Source organism: Pituophis catenifer, unplaced genomic scaffold, assembly GCF_029215685.1.
Source record: "Pituophis catenifer annectens isolate HBS135680 unplaced genomic scaffold, rPitCat1.0.hap2 SCAF_1, whole genome shotgun sequence".
Lineage (NCBI taxonomy): Eukaryota > Metazoa > Chordata > Lepidosauria > Squamata > Colubridae > Pituophis > Pituophis catenifer.
The window spans coordinates 54,716,513-54,732,136 of record NW_027256881.1 but is presented as its reverse complement, the minus strand read 5'-3'; the positions used below and the strand labels follow the sequence as shown (position 1 = coordinate 54,732,136).

The 15,624-nt window shown below is 36.2% G+C and overlaps 1 protein-coding gene across 1 annotated transcript in view; it reads right to left on the bottom strand.

The window, feature by feature from the left end:
• Positions 1-15,624, bottom strand: part of ALK (ALK receptor tyrosine kinase) — a 650,975-nt gene that overhangs the window by 83,328 nt on the left and 552,023 nt on the right. Inside the window, exons 10-11 of the mRNA XM_070957560.1 lie at positions 4,911-5,005; positions 3,469-3,594 (exon numbers count right to left, since the gene is read on the bottom strand). Coding sequence (XP_070813661.1) covers positions 3,469-3,594; positions 4,911-5,005 — 221 coding nt within the window. The remainder of the gene's footprint in view (positions 1-3,468; positions 3,595-4,910; positions 5,006-15,624) is intronic.

The following is a 15,624-nucleotide window of genomic DNA, read 5'->3' as shown; positions in this document are numbered from 1 at the left end:
ATGATTTTGCTGTGCTGGAGAACTTATCTTCTCCTCCATCCCTGCTGTGCCTTTTAGCTTTATTTTCAAACTGAAAGCAGATAGCTCCTGCAGAGCTGTAGCCAAATCAATTTTAGTTTCCAGCAGGAATGCTAGACTGTCACTTTTATGATGAGGGACATGCAACCATCAAGAAAAAAGCTATCACAAATAAGAGAAAATACCCAATCATGTGTGCTAAATGTGTTCTCAGCATGCTGATGTAGCTCTGCATTCATGAGGTGCTGGCAACCCATTCATGTTGGCTTGCAAGCTACTCTCCAGATTAAAGATCTTACTTTGAAAAGAAAATATTTGGAATGAAACTGGGCTTGGGTTAGTACACTTGAAACATATAATACTGTCAGTTTGGATATATTTTGGCCAGGAGGAATGGAAATGCAAACTGTTTGGTGAGCACCTGCTTCAAAGAAGTTCTCATATGATTCGTGTCTATGGAGATTCTCAGTCATCCAGGTCATGATCGTCCCAAAGGGTTCTTTCAAAGGGCAACTGGACTTTCTCACAAACTGAAGAAGCTTCTTGGATGAGAAGCAAAAGGTCTTCAAAGAAAAACAAGAAAATCCAATTGCCTTTTACAAGAGAAACTTTGAGATTCTTATATGATTCATATACAAATCTTAAACATTTGTATTGATTTGTACAACTGGAGCAGGAATGCAGAAAATCTAAAACGTGATCAATTTCATTATTTACAAGAATAAGTTGACAATTAGGGAAAGAGACAAGAATGACATAAGGGTGGGACAGACCATTTCTGGTACTGTCAAAAGAGGATTGGGAGGAAAATAGTCATAGAAGGAGAAAAAAGAAAGAAGAGCGAAATCTACAATAAATGTAGAATGGCCGCAGGCAGAGAAAGTAAACTAGACTTGTAGAAGTTAGATCAATCTCCCTGAAGAGAATATCTCATGCTTTTAATCTTTTTGGCTTTTTATTGTTATCTATTCTTGCTACCTTTCTGAACTCTGAATAGTTTGCTTACCCTCAAAGAAATAGCATGATAAATATGTACTAGGCATATATCTACGTAAGTAAGCAACATCTCTCTTTGATAAAAATCACAGTCTTGGTTTGTAATCTCTACCTCTCTCACATTTTTCTCGTAGGCACATTCCTTGGTTTTCTCATTTTACTCATACCCTTTTTTTCACAAGAGCTATCAGATCTGGGCTGTAAAAAGGGAGACAAGTGAAGAGTTTTCTGCATTGCTTTGTGACCACTTAATAGCCACCAGGAATGCAGCCTAAATATATCATCCCTTCCGCCTCCGTATCAGATCCTGAGAAAAAATATTCTCCCAACAGCTTGTATGGGAGAGTCTTGAGCTTCAGGGGCATTAGGTGACCAAGCAGACAGGAGAACACTTTCTCTGCCTCACCTGGTGACAGCCAGTGGCTGCCATTCAGCCCCTGCATCATTGTTATCATTTCCCACTTCCTGCACCTCCTCTGTTACCTGCTTCACTTCATACAGTATATTCAAGAAATAGGCAGGAGATAGATATTGGTGGCTTGGCCAGGAATGAAGGAGGGGAAGTTTAGGAGATTGGCAGGGGACTGTTGCTGTGGCTGGTAGAGCACAGGGATGGGTAGAGTGAGAAGTGGGAAGAGGCCCGAATTTAGGAATCTTGGCTTTTCCAAGCTGCAATGCAACTGCTTAGAGTATGCTATAATTCCCATAAAGCAGCTTTGCATTTACAAGTGTTTTGTCATTCTGAAATATAAAGGATAAGTACAAACAGGTTGCCGTTATAATTTTGAATGATTGCTGAATAAATGGTCATTAAGTGAGGACAACTTGTAATTATAAAATATAAAGTGTATAAATAAAAATAAAATTTATGTTTGGGCATTTTATAGTTGGATAACAACAAGCATGGACAAGTTGAAAATGTGATTAATAAAGAATACATTAAAAGAGTAAGAAAAGTACTAAAGAAAAAATTGAATGGGGAATCACCATCAAAGCCATCAACGCCTGGACATTGGGCAGCTGGCTTTATTAACTGGACACAGGCTGAACTGGACTGTCTGAGCCCAAAAACTAAAAAACTAATAACTATTCATTTTGCATTACATCTCTGTAATGATACCTGTGCTGCAGTAATGGAGGTAGAGGTTTACCTCAAGTCCAACAAACTGTCAAAGAAGAAAAGCATGCATCGGAATATGAATATTGAAGTAACATAATCAAAACACACACAGAATGCTGACAATAAAAAAACATGTCCAATTTCTAGAAAGACTAAGTGAAAAGTGGATAAAAATAAATCCTGGCAATAGCTTATAACTGGAACATTACAAAATGATTCTCTAGGCTTAATTTTGGCTGTTCAAGAGCAAGCTATTTGAACTAATGCAATCAAGGTCAGAATTGAGAAATTGTCTAATGAATCAAAATGCAGATTGTGCAAAGAGACAGAAGAAACAGTAGATCATATACTGAGCTCATGCAAGATGATCACACAAACTGATTATAAATTATATAACACAGTCACCAACATGATTCACTGGAACATCAGTAAAAATTATCCGTAATGAAAAATTGTTGGGAACTTAAGTGTTGTAAAAGTAGTTAAAAATAAACAGGTTAAAATATCATGGGATTTCCAAATAGAAACTGATAGTGTTGGCATATAGCACATCAGATTTAATTGGCTGAAAAGAAAAAAGTGTGGATACTTGATGTGGCAATACTAGGAGATAGTAGAATAGGCAAAGAATTGGAGAAGATCGCAAAGTATTGTGATCTGAAAATTGAAACTGAAAGATTATGGCATAAACCAACCATGGTAATTTCCGTGGTTATTAGCACACATACAGTAGGTTGTTGGGAAGAACTCGATGTGTATGAAAGCCAAGAACAGCTAAAGAACTGACAGCTGTTATTTCACATTTCTGTCTATATTATCATAATATGATTATTAGCACACATACGGTAGGTTGTTGGAAAGAAGGCAATGCATATGAAGAGCAATATTAGCTAAAGAACTGGCAGCTATGATTTCACAATTTTTTCTATATAATAACAACAACAATAGGATCTCCTAGATAAAACTGGGGGAGTGAACTGGAGAATTCCATTCATGGTTATCTCAATTTTTCCTACATATTGTAAGCTATAAAGTAACCCCTCAGTTCTTCCTGAATTCCATTTTTAGTTCAGAATATTTTTCTTTTATTGATGTTTTTGAACAGTTGAATACATTAATTATTTATATTGATCGGTACCTTTAATCTTTAAAGTGTGTACACAGGCTAGTATTACCTTTAATTCTTATTGATTGATACTGGTGATAGTTATCTGGTATCAATATTTCTCTTTTTGTTGTTTGATTGCCTTCTAGCCAACACTACACTGGAAACCTGCACTCTTGTAAGTGCGCCAATCATTCTGAAATCATTGTCAAGAAGCCAAATATCCTACCTCCAAAGCCAGCTGGAACAGTAAATTGTGTTGGTTTTTCTTCAAAATGTCCTTCTCCCCTACCTCTTTCATAGAGCAGATTGCCTGCATCTGGTCTGTTATGTCGATATGTCTTCTCTTCATTGACTGAAACATAAAAAGCAGTCTGGTTTTGGATTGTGTAGGGCTAAGTGTGTAGGCCTGAAATAGTTAGGAGAGCAACAGCTGGTGAATCAAACCAGGCCAACTGATTGCAATCAAAATATACATAGCGTTAAAAGGAAAGGTAGCCAGGCATCTATTATCGCTTTAATATGATTTGAAATAAATAGAAGGAGAAAACAAGAGGAAAGAAAGAAAGAAAGAAAGAAAGAAAGAAAGAAAGAAAGAAAGAAAGAAAGAAAGAGAAAGATACTAAGAAGGGGAAAGGAGATATTTATCATAATTGAAAAATTCCAATAGATGCTGTATAACCACGCAGTCACAGAAAATTTATATAATTTTCATTTCTTTATATTCTTTCTTTATATTTCTTCATAATTGTAGATGCTAAAATTGAACATTATTTGCATTAGTGCACAAAAAGTGCACTAATGAAATTCATTAAAAAGAAAGAAGAGGTTTCTTTTGGAATGCTATGGAGCATGGTTGTAAAATAGCTAAGCAAAAAATATAGGTAGTCCTAGACTTAGTGACCATTCATTTAACAATAATTCAAAATTACAATGGCTTTGGAAAAAGTGATTTATGACCTGTCTTAAAAGACTTACACAGAATCCTGAAATCCTTTTTACTGTGTTAAAATGTTTTTGGTGTTTTTAATTGTAATGTATTTTCTGAACTATAAGCTGCTCAGAGTTATTCACTGTAATGGGCAGCTACAGAAATTGAATGAAACAAACAAACTAACAAACTCTAGGAAATACAATATGATAGCATAATGGGACTTTTAATGTTTTCTGTCTAGAAAATCACTGAATTTCTTGTCCATATTCAACACAATAAATGCAGAAAGCTTTGTGACATAAAACCACAGCAATACTGGGTTCGCCATGTAATGGGCAGAAGGAATAATTTTGAGGAACAGAGAAAGAATCCCAGCCAAGACAATGTTCAGATAAAGGAAATATGCATCTGAGGCAGAAATGCAATTTGACAAAGCATCTGATGCATGACCTTCCCTAATTCTCATGAAGGACAGAGGGAAAAAACACATTCAGATTTGTAAGATTGTCTTACCCAAAATTTAGAATATAAATAGCATTAGCATTCATAACTCCGATTTCCTAGTGCAATCTAACTTAAAGAACTGACACCTTATCTTTTCTTTTCAAGATATGGGGAAGCACCAAAGCAGGAAATATACGTTACACCTACATTCTAAGTGTAATGGAAAGCATTTAGTCTTTGGCAAGACATATGGGCATTCTACCAATCTAAAAGCTAATCATAGACTTGCTCACTTGTCAGATAACAGTCCAGGCTGAGAGACACATTATCAAAGGCAATGATGGCTTCTGATCCAGCTTTCCAGGATGCAATAATCTGAAGCCAAAATCTGTAAAAGAATAATGGAAGAGATCAGACAATGTCAGTCAAGGCAACCAACTCATAATAAAACCACTTTGCTCTTGATACTCTCAACCTAGCCTTAAACTAAAAAGCATCACCTTCTCCAATTGGGGCCCTCTGGTTGTGTCAACTATACAGACTGAGAATGATGGGAATTGTAGCCCACATATTTGCAAAGTATTGGGTTCTGGAGGACAGATAAAACGCACTCCTGGAATCTGGCAAATCATTTGTTTTAACAAGATAAAAGCAAGTATTTAGTTTAGATACATGTGAAATTATATATGCTGATACACATAAGACTTCACTATGAATAAGGTGACCAGATTTTAACATTGGTAAAGAGGGACATTGTGGGCGTGGCTTATTTTGTGGGCGTGGCTAGCTGGTCATGTGACTGGGTGGGCGTGGCTGTGTATAGGGTAAGGTGAACAGATTTTAACATTGGTAAGAGGGACACCATTGTGGGCGTGGCTTATTGTGTGGGCGTGGCTTGGAGGCCATGTGACTGGGTGGGCGTGGCTAGCTGGTCATGTGACCGGGTGGCCATGGCTATGTGTATAGGGACTACTCAGAGGGCTGGAAAGTCATTTCTGACAGGTCCTCACACTTTTGACTGGTCCTCACACTTATGACCATCCTCACATTTATGCCTGTGCAGCATTCTTAACAACCATGTCACTCATTTCACAACTGCTTCTCTTCACCATGGTGACAAGATAGGGCAAAAAACGTAAAATGTGAGGACAGTCGTAAGTTCGAGGACTGGTCAAAAGTGCGAGGACCAGTCAAAAATAACTTTTTCAGCCCTCTGAGTAGTCCATATGCACAAAAGGACTAACCAGAGGGCTGAAAAAAGTCATTTCTGACAGGTCCTCGCACTTTTGACTGGTCCTCACACTTATGACCATCCTCACATTTATGTCCGTGCAGCATTCTTAACAACCATGTCACTCATTTCACAACTGCTTCTCTTCACCATGATGACAAGATAGGGCAAAAATGTAAAATGTGAGGACAGTCGTAAGTTCGAGGACTGGTCAAAAGTGCGAGGACCAGTCAAAAATAACTTTTTCAGCCCTCTGAGTAGTCCATATGCACAAAAGGACTAACCAGAGGGCTGAAAAAAGTCATTTCTGACAGGTCCTCGCACTTTTGACTGGTCCTCACACTTATGACCATCCTCACATTTATGCCCGTGCAGCATTCTTAACAACCATGTCACTCATTTCACAACTGCTTCTCTTCACCATGATGACAAGATAGGGCAAAAATGTAAAATGTGAGGACAGTCGTAAGTTCGAGGACTGGTCAAAAGTGCGAGGACCAGTCAAAAATAACTTTTTCAGCCCTCTGAGTAGTCCATATGCACAAAAGGACTAACCAGAGGGCTGAAAAAAGTCATTTCTGACAGGTCCTCGCACTTTTGACTGGTCATCACACTTATGACCATCCTCACATTTATGCCCGTGCAGCATTCTTAACAACCATGTCACTCATTTCACAACTGCTTCTCTTCACCATGGTGACAAGATAGGGCAAAAATGTAAAATGTGAGGACAGTCGTAAGTTCGAGGACTGGTCAAAAGTGCGAGGACCAGTCAAAAATAACTTTTTCAGCCCTCTGAGTAGTCCATATGCATTAAAGGATTACAGCAATAGAGAGGGGTGAAGGAAGGGAAGGGAAATTAGAGTAGGAGTGAGGGTAAGAGGGGGAGGAAGGGAGGAGGAGAAGGAGAAAGGAAGAGGAAGTAGGGAGGAGAAGAAGAGGGGGGGAAGAGAAAGTAAGAAGGAAAGAAAAGAGAGAGGTGGTAGGTTTGAGGAGAAAGATTGCTGTACAATAAAAAAGATGAAAGGGAAGAAAGCCAACCCCAAACAAATATAAAGATATTAAGATAAAGAATGAATGGTTAAACTTTAAAGAATAAAAGAGAACAAATATGAATAAATAGCAGTAATTAGAAACACACATACAAACATACGATTTATTTTCTTTGAACAGAGTATTTGGCCGGTTCACAAATTTAAACAGTGTTTAGTCACTTCAATTAAATTTACAATTTCTATATTTCCTTTTTGCCATATTTATTCCTCATCTATTTTTTTTAAAAAACCAATATTACCCTTCATCCTCATCTCTAATCTTAATCAAATTCAATTTTTCCCTTCTATTCTATATTATACCCCTTTCCATTGTCATCTATTTTTATATCCATCCTCACATTGTTTAATTATGTAATTATGTAATACAGTTGTTTAATACAAATTCAACATTTTAATATAAATCAATTAGTTATAAAACTATCTTTTTTGTATATTAATCAATATGAACATGAATATTCCAATTATTTCCATGCAATCCAATTTCTTACAAATCAATTAATTATATTTACCAATAATAATAAACCAAATAATTTCCCCCATATATTCCTCTGAACCACAACTTAACCATTTCTGCTTTCAACACAATATACAATTAATAGTATCTCAATTATTACAATTCCCTAGTTAAATACAGCTTTTTTTTCTTTTGTGTTTTAAAATCTTGAACTCTCCTCCTAAATTTCCCATTGTTTGCAGTTTTTCACCTACTTTTTTGGGGGAGGAAAAATAAAAATAAATATCTCTCTGCCTCATTTTGTCACGTTGCACCAAAGATCCTGGTTTCGGTTTCGTTTCTGCAGCTTAGCTAGGGGAAAAAAAAACTGCTTCAGGAACTCTTTACACTGATTGCCTGTAGGGCGGCCCTTTGAAGCCCCGGGCAAGAGTTTAAACAATTTTTTTTTCTTCTAGCCATCAGCTGGGGCTCAAGAGGCAGCGGGACTCAAGGGGCAGAATGAAAAATCGGGACTTTTTTGAAACGCCACGGGACGCGGGACAAATTGCTAAAAATCGGGACTGTCCCGCCAAAAGCGGGACGTCTGGTCACCTTAACTATGAAGCCATCTTCAAATGGGTGGACAGCCACCGGGGCAAGAACAAATTGTCTAATTTCTGGGATTACTCATTGATTCTGGCCCACTTGGGATCATCTGTGGTACAATGTGTGATGCTGCCTCCTTTTCTTTAGAGGCCCTTGGCATAGTTTGTTAGATAAAGGAAAGGTCTTTGCTACATCTATAAAAAGGAGCTTTGCTCTTACACTTGGTATCTATTTTCACATAAATGTGATTTTCAGCAGTGTTAATCAGAAATGCTCAGAAATATTTATTTCTGATGTATCACAATGGAAGATCGACAGAAATCCCAGAGCTGTAGGCCAGACTGGAAGGCTGAAAAAAACATCTTGGAAGAAAATGTTTTTAAATTGTTTTGTCCTTAAAATACTTCAAACTGGTAGACACAAGGAAGTATCCTTGCACTTAACTTTTAAGCTACATGGCTTATTTAATAATATTTTATACTAGTATATTTTATGCTGGATTAGTAGGAATATTTAGATATGAATGAATACATGTATATGTACACACACAAACACACACACACAGTACACACATTCTTATGCAAACATGTGTGTGAATCCATGTACACAGTCATGTCCATGCATATATAGATATAAACACCAGGATGAAATAGATTCCCTGGTGAAAATAGTTATTAAAGCGTTATCTTTAATAATGAATATTTGAGAAACAGACAATACTTGAAAATATCCACTTCTCCCTTTACAAAATGCCTCCTGCTTTAATCCTCATTTCCTCTGAAATACTCCCTATAGAGTTCAGGTCTTCATACTCATAGCTGCATTGCAATTTCCTGATAAGGTCACCTTTTATTCTATTCCACATATGAGTTCACTTGAATTTTAATAGTTAAATTATCAACCTGGATTTCTATCAGATGAATGTTCTATTGATCTGATTTAAGTTAAATAAATTAAGAGCATATTATTGACTTTATAATTTAATCATATTAATACAACATAAAGGCCCATTGGTGAGGGTAATGATTTATATAAGGATAGATTCTTGTGTCAATCAAAGATAGTTGTGTTCTAACTCATATGTTTTTTTTTTAATTTTCTTAAATAGAGAAAAACTAAAAAGTGAAAAGTGTGATACATAATCCCATTCTAATAAGGGCCAGAGTGCATTTTATATTAGTAAGAGTGAAATGTATATAAAATGCCATACCATCAAGATCTTTCTTTCATTATTTCTCAACAGAAATAGTAAAAAAAAAAAAAAGCACAACTACGGCTATTTTAAAACCACAATTAAAAATTCAATAAAACATAATCACAGTCACCTGCCAAATATAAATAATACCCCCTATAATATAGTCATTGCCAAGGCTCATCACTATTGCTGAACCCCCAGACACAACGTCACAGCCAAGTCGAGCACTTCCTAAAGCCAGGAGGTAGGTGCCAATCTAAGTTATATTACAATAGCAGCCATCAAATGGAAAATCTTCATTCCTTTATTTGAAAATGCCAAGCAATCCATTAGGGATGAAAAATTAAATTGGCATTTCAAGTATCCTACTTCTAAATGCAGTAGAAATAAGTTTGTCTTCTTGATAGATTACTACAAAGAAAACATTCTAAGGATTGGTTCAAGGAGGCAAAAATGGTGCCATTAGTTTCTCAAAAATATTAAGCCTTCTCTGGAAGGGCATCTTAAAACCTGTAACCTCTACATTTGAGGCAAGACAGCAAAGACAATTTATGCATCCTCTACTTAGATTATTGCTGTTTTCTTCCTTTCTGCTTCATATGTAAAAGATGCCTCTCAAAACAGAAAGCCACTTTTATCAATGAAACATCCCCATCGGATTTAGAACAACGCCCCACAACATCCATATTTATTTCATTTCTACTTAAAAATGCTATTCAAAAGCATGAAATAATTCTCAAAGCATTGAGTCATGATAATGAGACTAACTACGGGTAAGAAAAACTTGTTGAAGGCAACACAAATCACGTTCCGATGATTGCTCAGAAGGAGTCTAGAGAATAATAATAACAAAGGAAACAACTCACATGGGACAACATTGTTATGAGTTCTATTAAATTATTAACATTCTACATATTAACAGACGTTATGTACATTTATCAAAATACTTTCAATTTTTCAGGTGAATGGTTAATTTAGGAAAGAAATGTATATGTTGAAAAATAATAAAATAACAATGCCAATCAATGTAATGAATGATGAATGATGGCAAACAAAGATTGTTACATCTACTTTTGTTCACAGAATGTGGACAATTCATAAAAACATAAGAACAGAAGTTGGTATTCAAGGATAAGCCTTCATAACACAATCTCAATTATAGTCAATAACAAAACTAAATCTTAACTTTATAACTTCTTGTCCTTCACTTCAGTGTCTATACTGAGTAGGCTTAGCTTTTTACTGCTGGATATATTGAATGCAGTTTGAACGGGTTTGAGATTGTATTTCAAGAAAAACTTGTAAATATGACCCAACAAATATTCTGAGTTTTTTGTTAAATCTTTTTCAATTGTATTGACTCACTTGTCTATTTCAGTGGAGGGAAAAGCAGAAAAAAGTGCAGCCTAAGAAGTAGACAGCTTTTCCAGCGTTTTTGGAGTCAATTCAGTTCTTAATTTCTTTATACGAACTAGGCTGGATGAAATGGTTCATTTCTTATTCTCTCCTCCCTTTGAACAACTACATTATGCTTCTCACTTGTGTTCTCACATGAATGTATAGTATGGGGAAAGGCACTATAAAAACAGTTTCACAGTTCTTTGGTTCCTGGCATAGTATTTGGTAGCTGATTTAATTTGCTGTTTTGTTATGCTTTTCCTATAATGCTGCCTTTGTAAGTTTATACTGCATTTCTATTTGTTTCATACTGCATTTTTGCTATTCAATTTCAATTTTCATAGTGTCATTTATACTTTCCATCCTACTGACCTACAATGAAAGAAAGATTAAAACTTTAAGTAAAGTTTTACCGAATAAATACATGCTAATGTATATATTAGTCTCTAGGATCACAGAGGGTTGTGGATGATACACAGTGCATTTCAGGAAGCACTTAAATGAATGATATTTTATAATCACTATTTGTACTTTGTCCTAATCATTTACCTTCCTGTAGCTTTGGCCTACAGGAACCCATCCCTCCAAGAATTGAGCTGGTAGCTATTGTATTTAGCTCTTTCACCGCCTTTCCTTTAATAACGCTTTGTGCCATAATGCTTTAGATATCTGAGCAATTTAATATTAGTTTGCAGGCACTTCAGTCAGGATCACGCAGCTTTTCTGAATCCAGGAACTGCTCCATAATCATTACAATCAAAATTCCATTAAAGTTAAGGATGGCTGTCTAAATAGAGCCATAAAAGTCTCATATACACTCAAAGTAAGACAATCAAAAGTGAAACAGACCTACAGAGATAAATAGAGAGCATGCACATGTCTTCCTTTTTTTAAAAATGGTGTTTCCTCAAGTAACAAGACCTGTCCACCCAGGTTCTGGCTCAGGTTGAACAAAAAACTTTGTAAACTCTGGCTCCAGTCAGTTTGGATTTCCTCTTCCCAAATAACATACATGCAACTTCCAGTTTCTGTAACTGGGAAAAAGTACTGTATTTCATGATAGAATAAAAATGCTGTTTCAGAGAAAGGGCAGATTATAGGAATCAAAATGGGATGAGATTTAATGCCTTTCTTCTGGCAAATTAAAAGAATCCAATTTCAACAGATATAATTCAGTCAAACCTAATTTTATTTGAAATAACCCCCTCTCCCCTCATGTAGCTCTGACTACCTTCATTCTGATTTGGCTTGTAACTTCAACTAATAGTCCAAGGTGATTGGTTGAATACAAATGTGCGCTCAGGTTGCCAGTGTGATTTTAAGTGACTTGGATTTTCTCAGGGGAACCACAAGTGCTGTTGAAGCTACTGAGCTGTGAAAAAGGTAGTAGTTAATTTTTCAAAAACAGTGCTAAGAAAAGATAAGAAAGGCATGGCAAGAAAATATTCTTCCTTGAACTGTAATCCATAGAAAAATGGTGCAATTCTACTAATCATACTAGTCAGGAGCTGCCTGCCAGGTATCCAGCTATAAAGAGTATAGTATTTTTGTTAGTGGCATAAAATGCGTTAATATCTTTATTGTGCTTTCACTCAGAACAGCCTTAAGAAGTAAGCTTATTCTGTTAATCCTATTTCACAGATGAGGAACTGAATATGACTAATACTGGAAAATGATTTGCCTTATCTGTTGAAAAATTCACCTTTCATTTTGAAAATATAAGCACGTTCCAGCTCTTATTATTGAGATGATAGGTTTATCATTGATGAACAATCCTAGTTGAAATCTCAAGAAGCCAGGACACCCAGAGAGCAAGATCTCTGTTTTAAAATCTAATTACAGTATAAACTACTTTGTACAGATTTGGTTTCTAACCAAAATAAGAACACATGAGAATGTCATTAGTCAGCATTTCTTTCCTTAGTTTCTCTGCATCCAGAGACCAAGTCACATTACTTTTGCAATACAGCAAAGACCTGGACATTGTGAAACCAAACATACTGAACGGTGAACCTCAATATCACAGTACTGTAATTAGCAATTAGCATAGAAATTCTTGTGATAAGAATAATGCAAGAGTTTGCAGAGACAAGCCATATGGGAATATTGTGGTTCAAAACCGCTTCTAATTTTTATAGACTTTCTTCAGTTCTTTCCATTGGAAATGATCCCATTTGAATTCCACTTGCCTTACAGGTAATGAGTGGTGATATGCCCCAGCTCTTGCTAGTTTCATGCTATTCTGGATTATTAATGGAAAGCATTAAACAATGACTTTTATTTCTCCTCACTTCTGAGTAAAATGTGGGGCCAGATGAAAGCAGAAACTGCTCTTCTGTTGCTCACAAAAAGCAAAAGCAAGTGAATGCGATCAATGCATCTGAATGCAATGGAGTTAATTCCAACTGAAATGGTGGGATTGGTATGGCCAAATAAGCCCATTAAAAGAAAACAAGCCTTTCGATTTTGGTCACATAACTATTTCTATCTTTGATTTAAAAAGAAGGATGCTGATATTGCACTGGGTGATTTTGCTCTTTGGGAACCCAGCTATATCTACCCAATATATCTCCCAGCACTAAGCTGGAAACATTTTCATTAGAGTCCTAAAATAAAATGAATTGGGGAAGATTCCTTTCAGCAGTTGTTTGATCAATCAGTAGAATTTTTCTTTGTAGTGCTGCTACCTTGTATTTCTAAAAGATTGATGGCTATGCTGTTTTGACTATGAGCCCTTCTTTAATTGTTTATAAAAAGAAGACCATTTGTCCAATCTATCTGAAAACTACCTTATCTGCTCTTTCCCAAGGATTGTGGGCTGTCTCAAAATGAGATGCCACTGAAATGGAAAACCTCAGCACTTCAAACCAAGACTACAGTCACAAGTAAATATTCACTGAAAGTAAGGGGAAACTGATAAGATGTCAGACCATATTAAAATGAGGCATTTTGCACTCCTTGTAAACTGTCCTCATCACATGCTGAACCATCATCTGAGGGGAAATATAATACTGGGAAATATAATACATCTCTTCAAAGGCCTATGATATACGAAAGGTATGGTGTTAAGTCTGAAAATATTTTCAGTTCATGTTGGTCAAAGCAATAGAGCTTTGCCCTTCTATGCAGCAAAATAGAAATGTGAGATGTGATCAGGAAGGCTAACAATAGTTTTCCTAGTTTCAAGGTACAGAATATAAAATAACATATTCAGTTCCAGGAAGGCAGATTCCAATTGCGTGATAGAAAGAAATTTGTTAACAATAAGAGCAGTTTGATGATGGGACCAATTACCCTGATGTGTCCAGACAAAGGCCAGACAGCCACTTGTCTGGATTTTTTAAAACTAAATTGAGGTGAAAGTTCCATTCTAGTTCAGTCTTAAAGGCCATTATCCTCCCATTTGTTTTCTGTCCAACTATCATCTTCAGGTTTTAATTTTTTTTTTTTTTTTTGCTTTTAAGACATTTGGTTCACTCAATTTTTTTTACCCTCAAAATGGCAAACTGGAATAGAATAGTGGTGGCAGCAGTAAAAAATACAACCCATCTTCAATCTCAGAATGTCACATTAACACAATTCAGAAGACCTGCAGCTTCTGTTAAATGAGCAGGTGGCAACTGTGGCCAGGAAGGGCTTTGCCCTGCTTTATCCAGTGCACTAGTTGCACTATTTCCTCAATTGAAACAGACTTCAGACAGTCACTCCTGCCCTAGTTATCTCATGGCTTGACTATTGCAATATGCCATACATTGAAGTACAGAGTGCCCTTGAAGACCACTCAAAATCTTAGACTAGTCCAGAATGCAAAGGCACGGATGGTAATTGGCATATTCATGTGACGCTTCTGCAAGCTATACAGGTTGTAGTTTGTTTCTGAGTCCAGTCAAGGTGCTGATTATGATCTATAAAACCCATCATGGCAGAGGGTCTTGATGTTTGCCTATCCCCAGTCAATTCATGCTGATAAGGCTGGCATGTTAATTCGATCAAATGTATCAGAACCAGGAATTGTGCCTTCTCCCTCACAGCACTTATCTCTGGAAAGAGGTGGCCCAGAAGTCCAGATGGCTCCTACCCTGTTTACATTTCAAAGTACCATAAAGTCTGGTTGTTTTCCTTGGATTTGGGTGGGTGGAGCCCACTTTGTTGGATATTAAATGTGGCAAAAGTTTTTTAGTTGTTCGCTGGATTTGCCATTTTATTCCTTTTCTCAGTTTCTAGTTTTGTTCTTTTTGTGTTCTGCTGACCTTTATTTTTAATGAAGAGTTGGATGGCATTAGATAGATAGATAGATAGATAGATAGATAGATAGATAGATAGATAATTATATTGTAGTATTTTTATTATGGCTACTTAGAAATATGAATAAACACAACAATAAAGTTTGGCAGATAATGTAAACTTGACATAGTCACAAAGTATATGGTGGGCAAGCTAACTAATTTAAATGTCATTATTCCTGCAGTCATTTCAATTTAAATTGGAGGAAGAAGTACAGAGAACCTGGCTGCACTGAGTACGTTGCAGATAGGATTGGACTTCATTGAAAGACAGCTACCACAACAAATTGGATATTCCTTGATTGAAGAAGAAATCATTTCTAGAGGTTTGAAAGAAAATAACAGTTTGGGGAAAATAAATTGCTGTGGGAGTTAATTATTTGTAAAGAAAATTATTTGGGGCAAGGTACAGGGAAAATATTTTCGATTCATGATGCTTAGGGGAATTGCACCATAGGATTATTGTTCTGTATAGCAAAATAGAAATGTGACATACGATCAGAAATCATTAGTCCACCATTCTTGTTTCTTAATATATCCATTCCCTGATTGTATCATCACTGCCTGATAACATGAACTGAAACTACATTGAGCAGAGATTGCCAGAGATATCTTCCCTACATTTCATGTTTTCTTTCCCCTTGAAAGAAAAACAAGTGAGGAACTACTCACTACAGGAGAAAAGATTAAGAAACATTCCACCATATGTGAGTTTCCTACTTCAGACTCCAGAGTCCATGGCTGCCTTTAGAAATAAATACTTCAAAAAAACCTGCATATGACTGAATGTCACTTTTAGTTTGCCC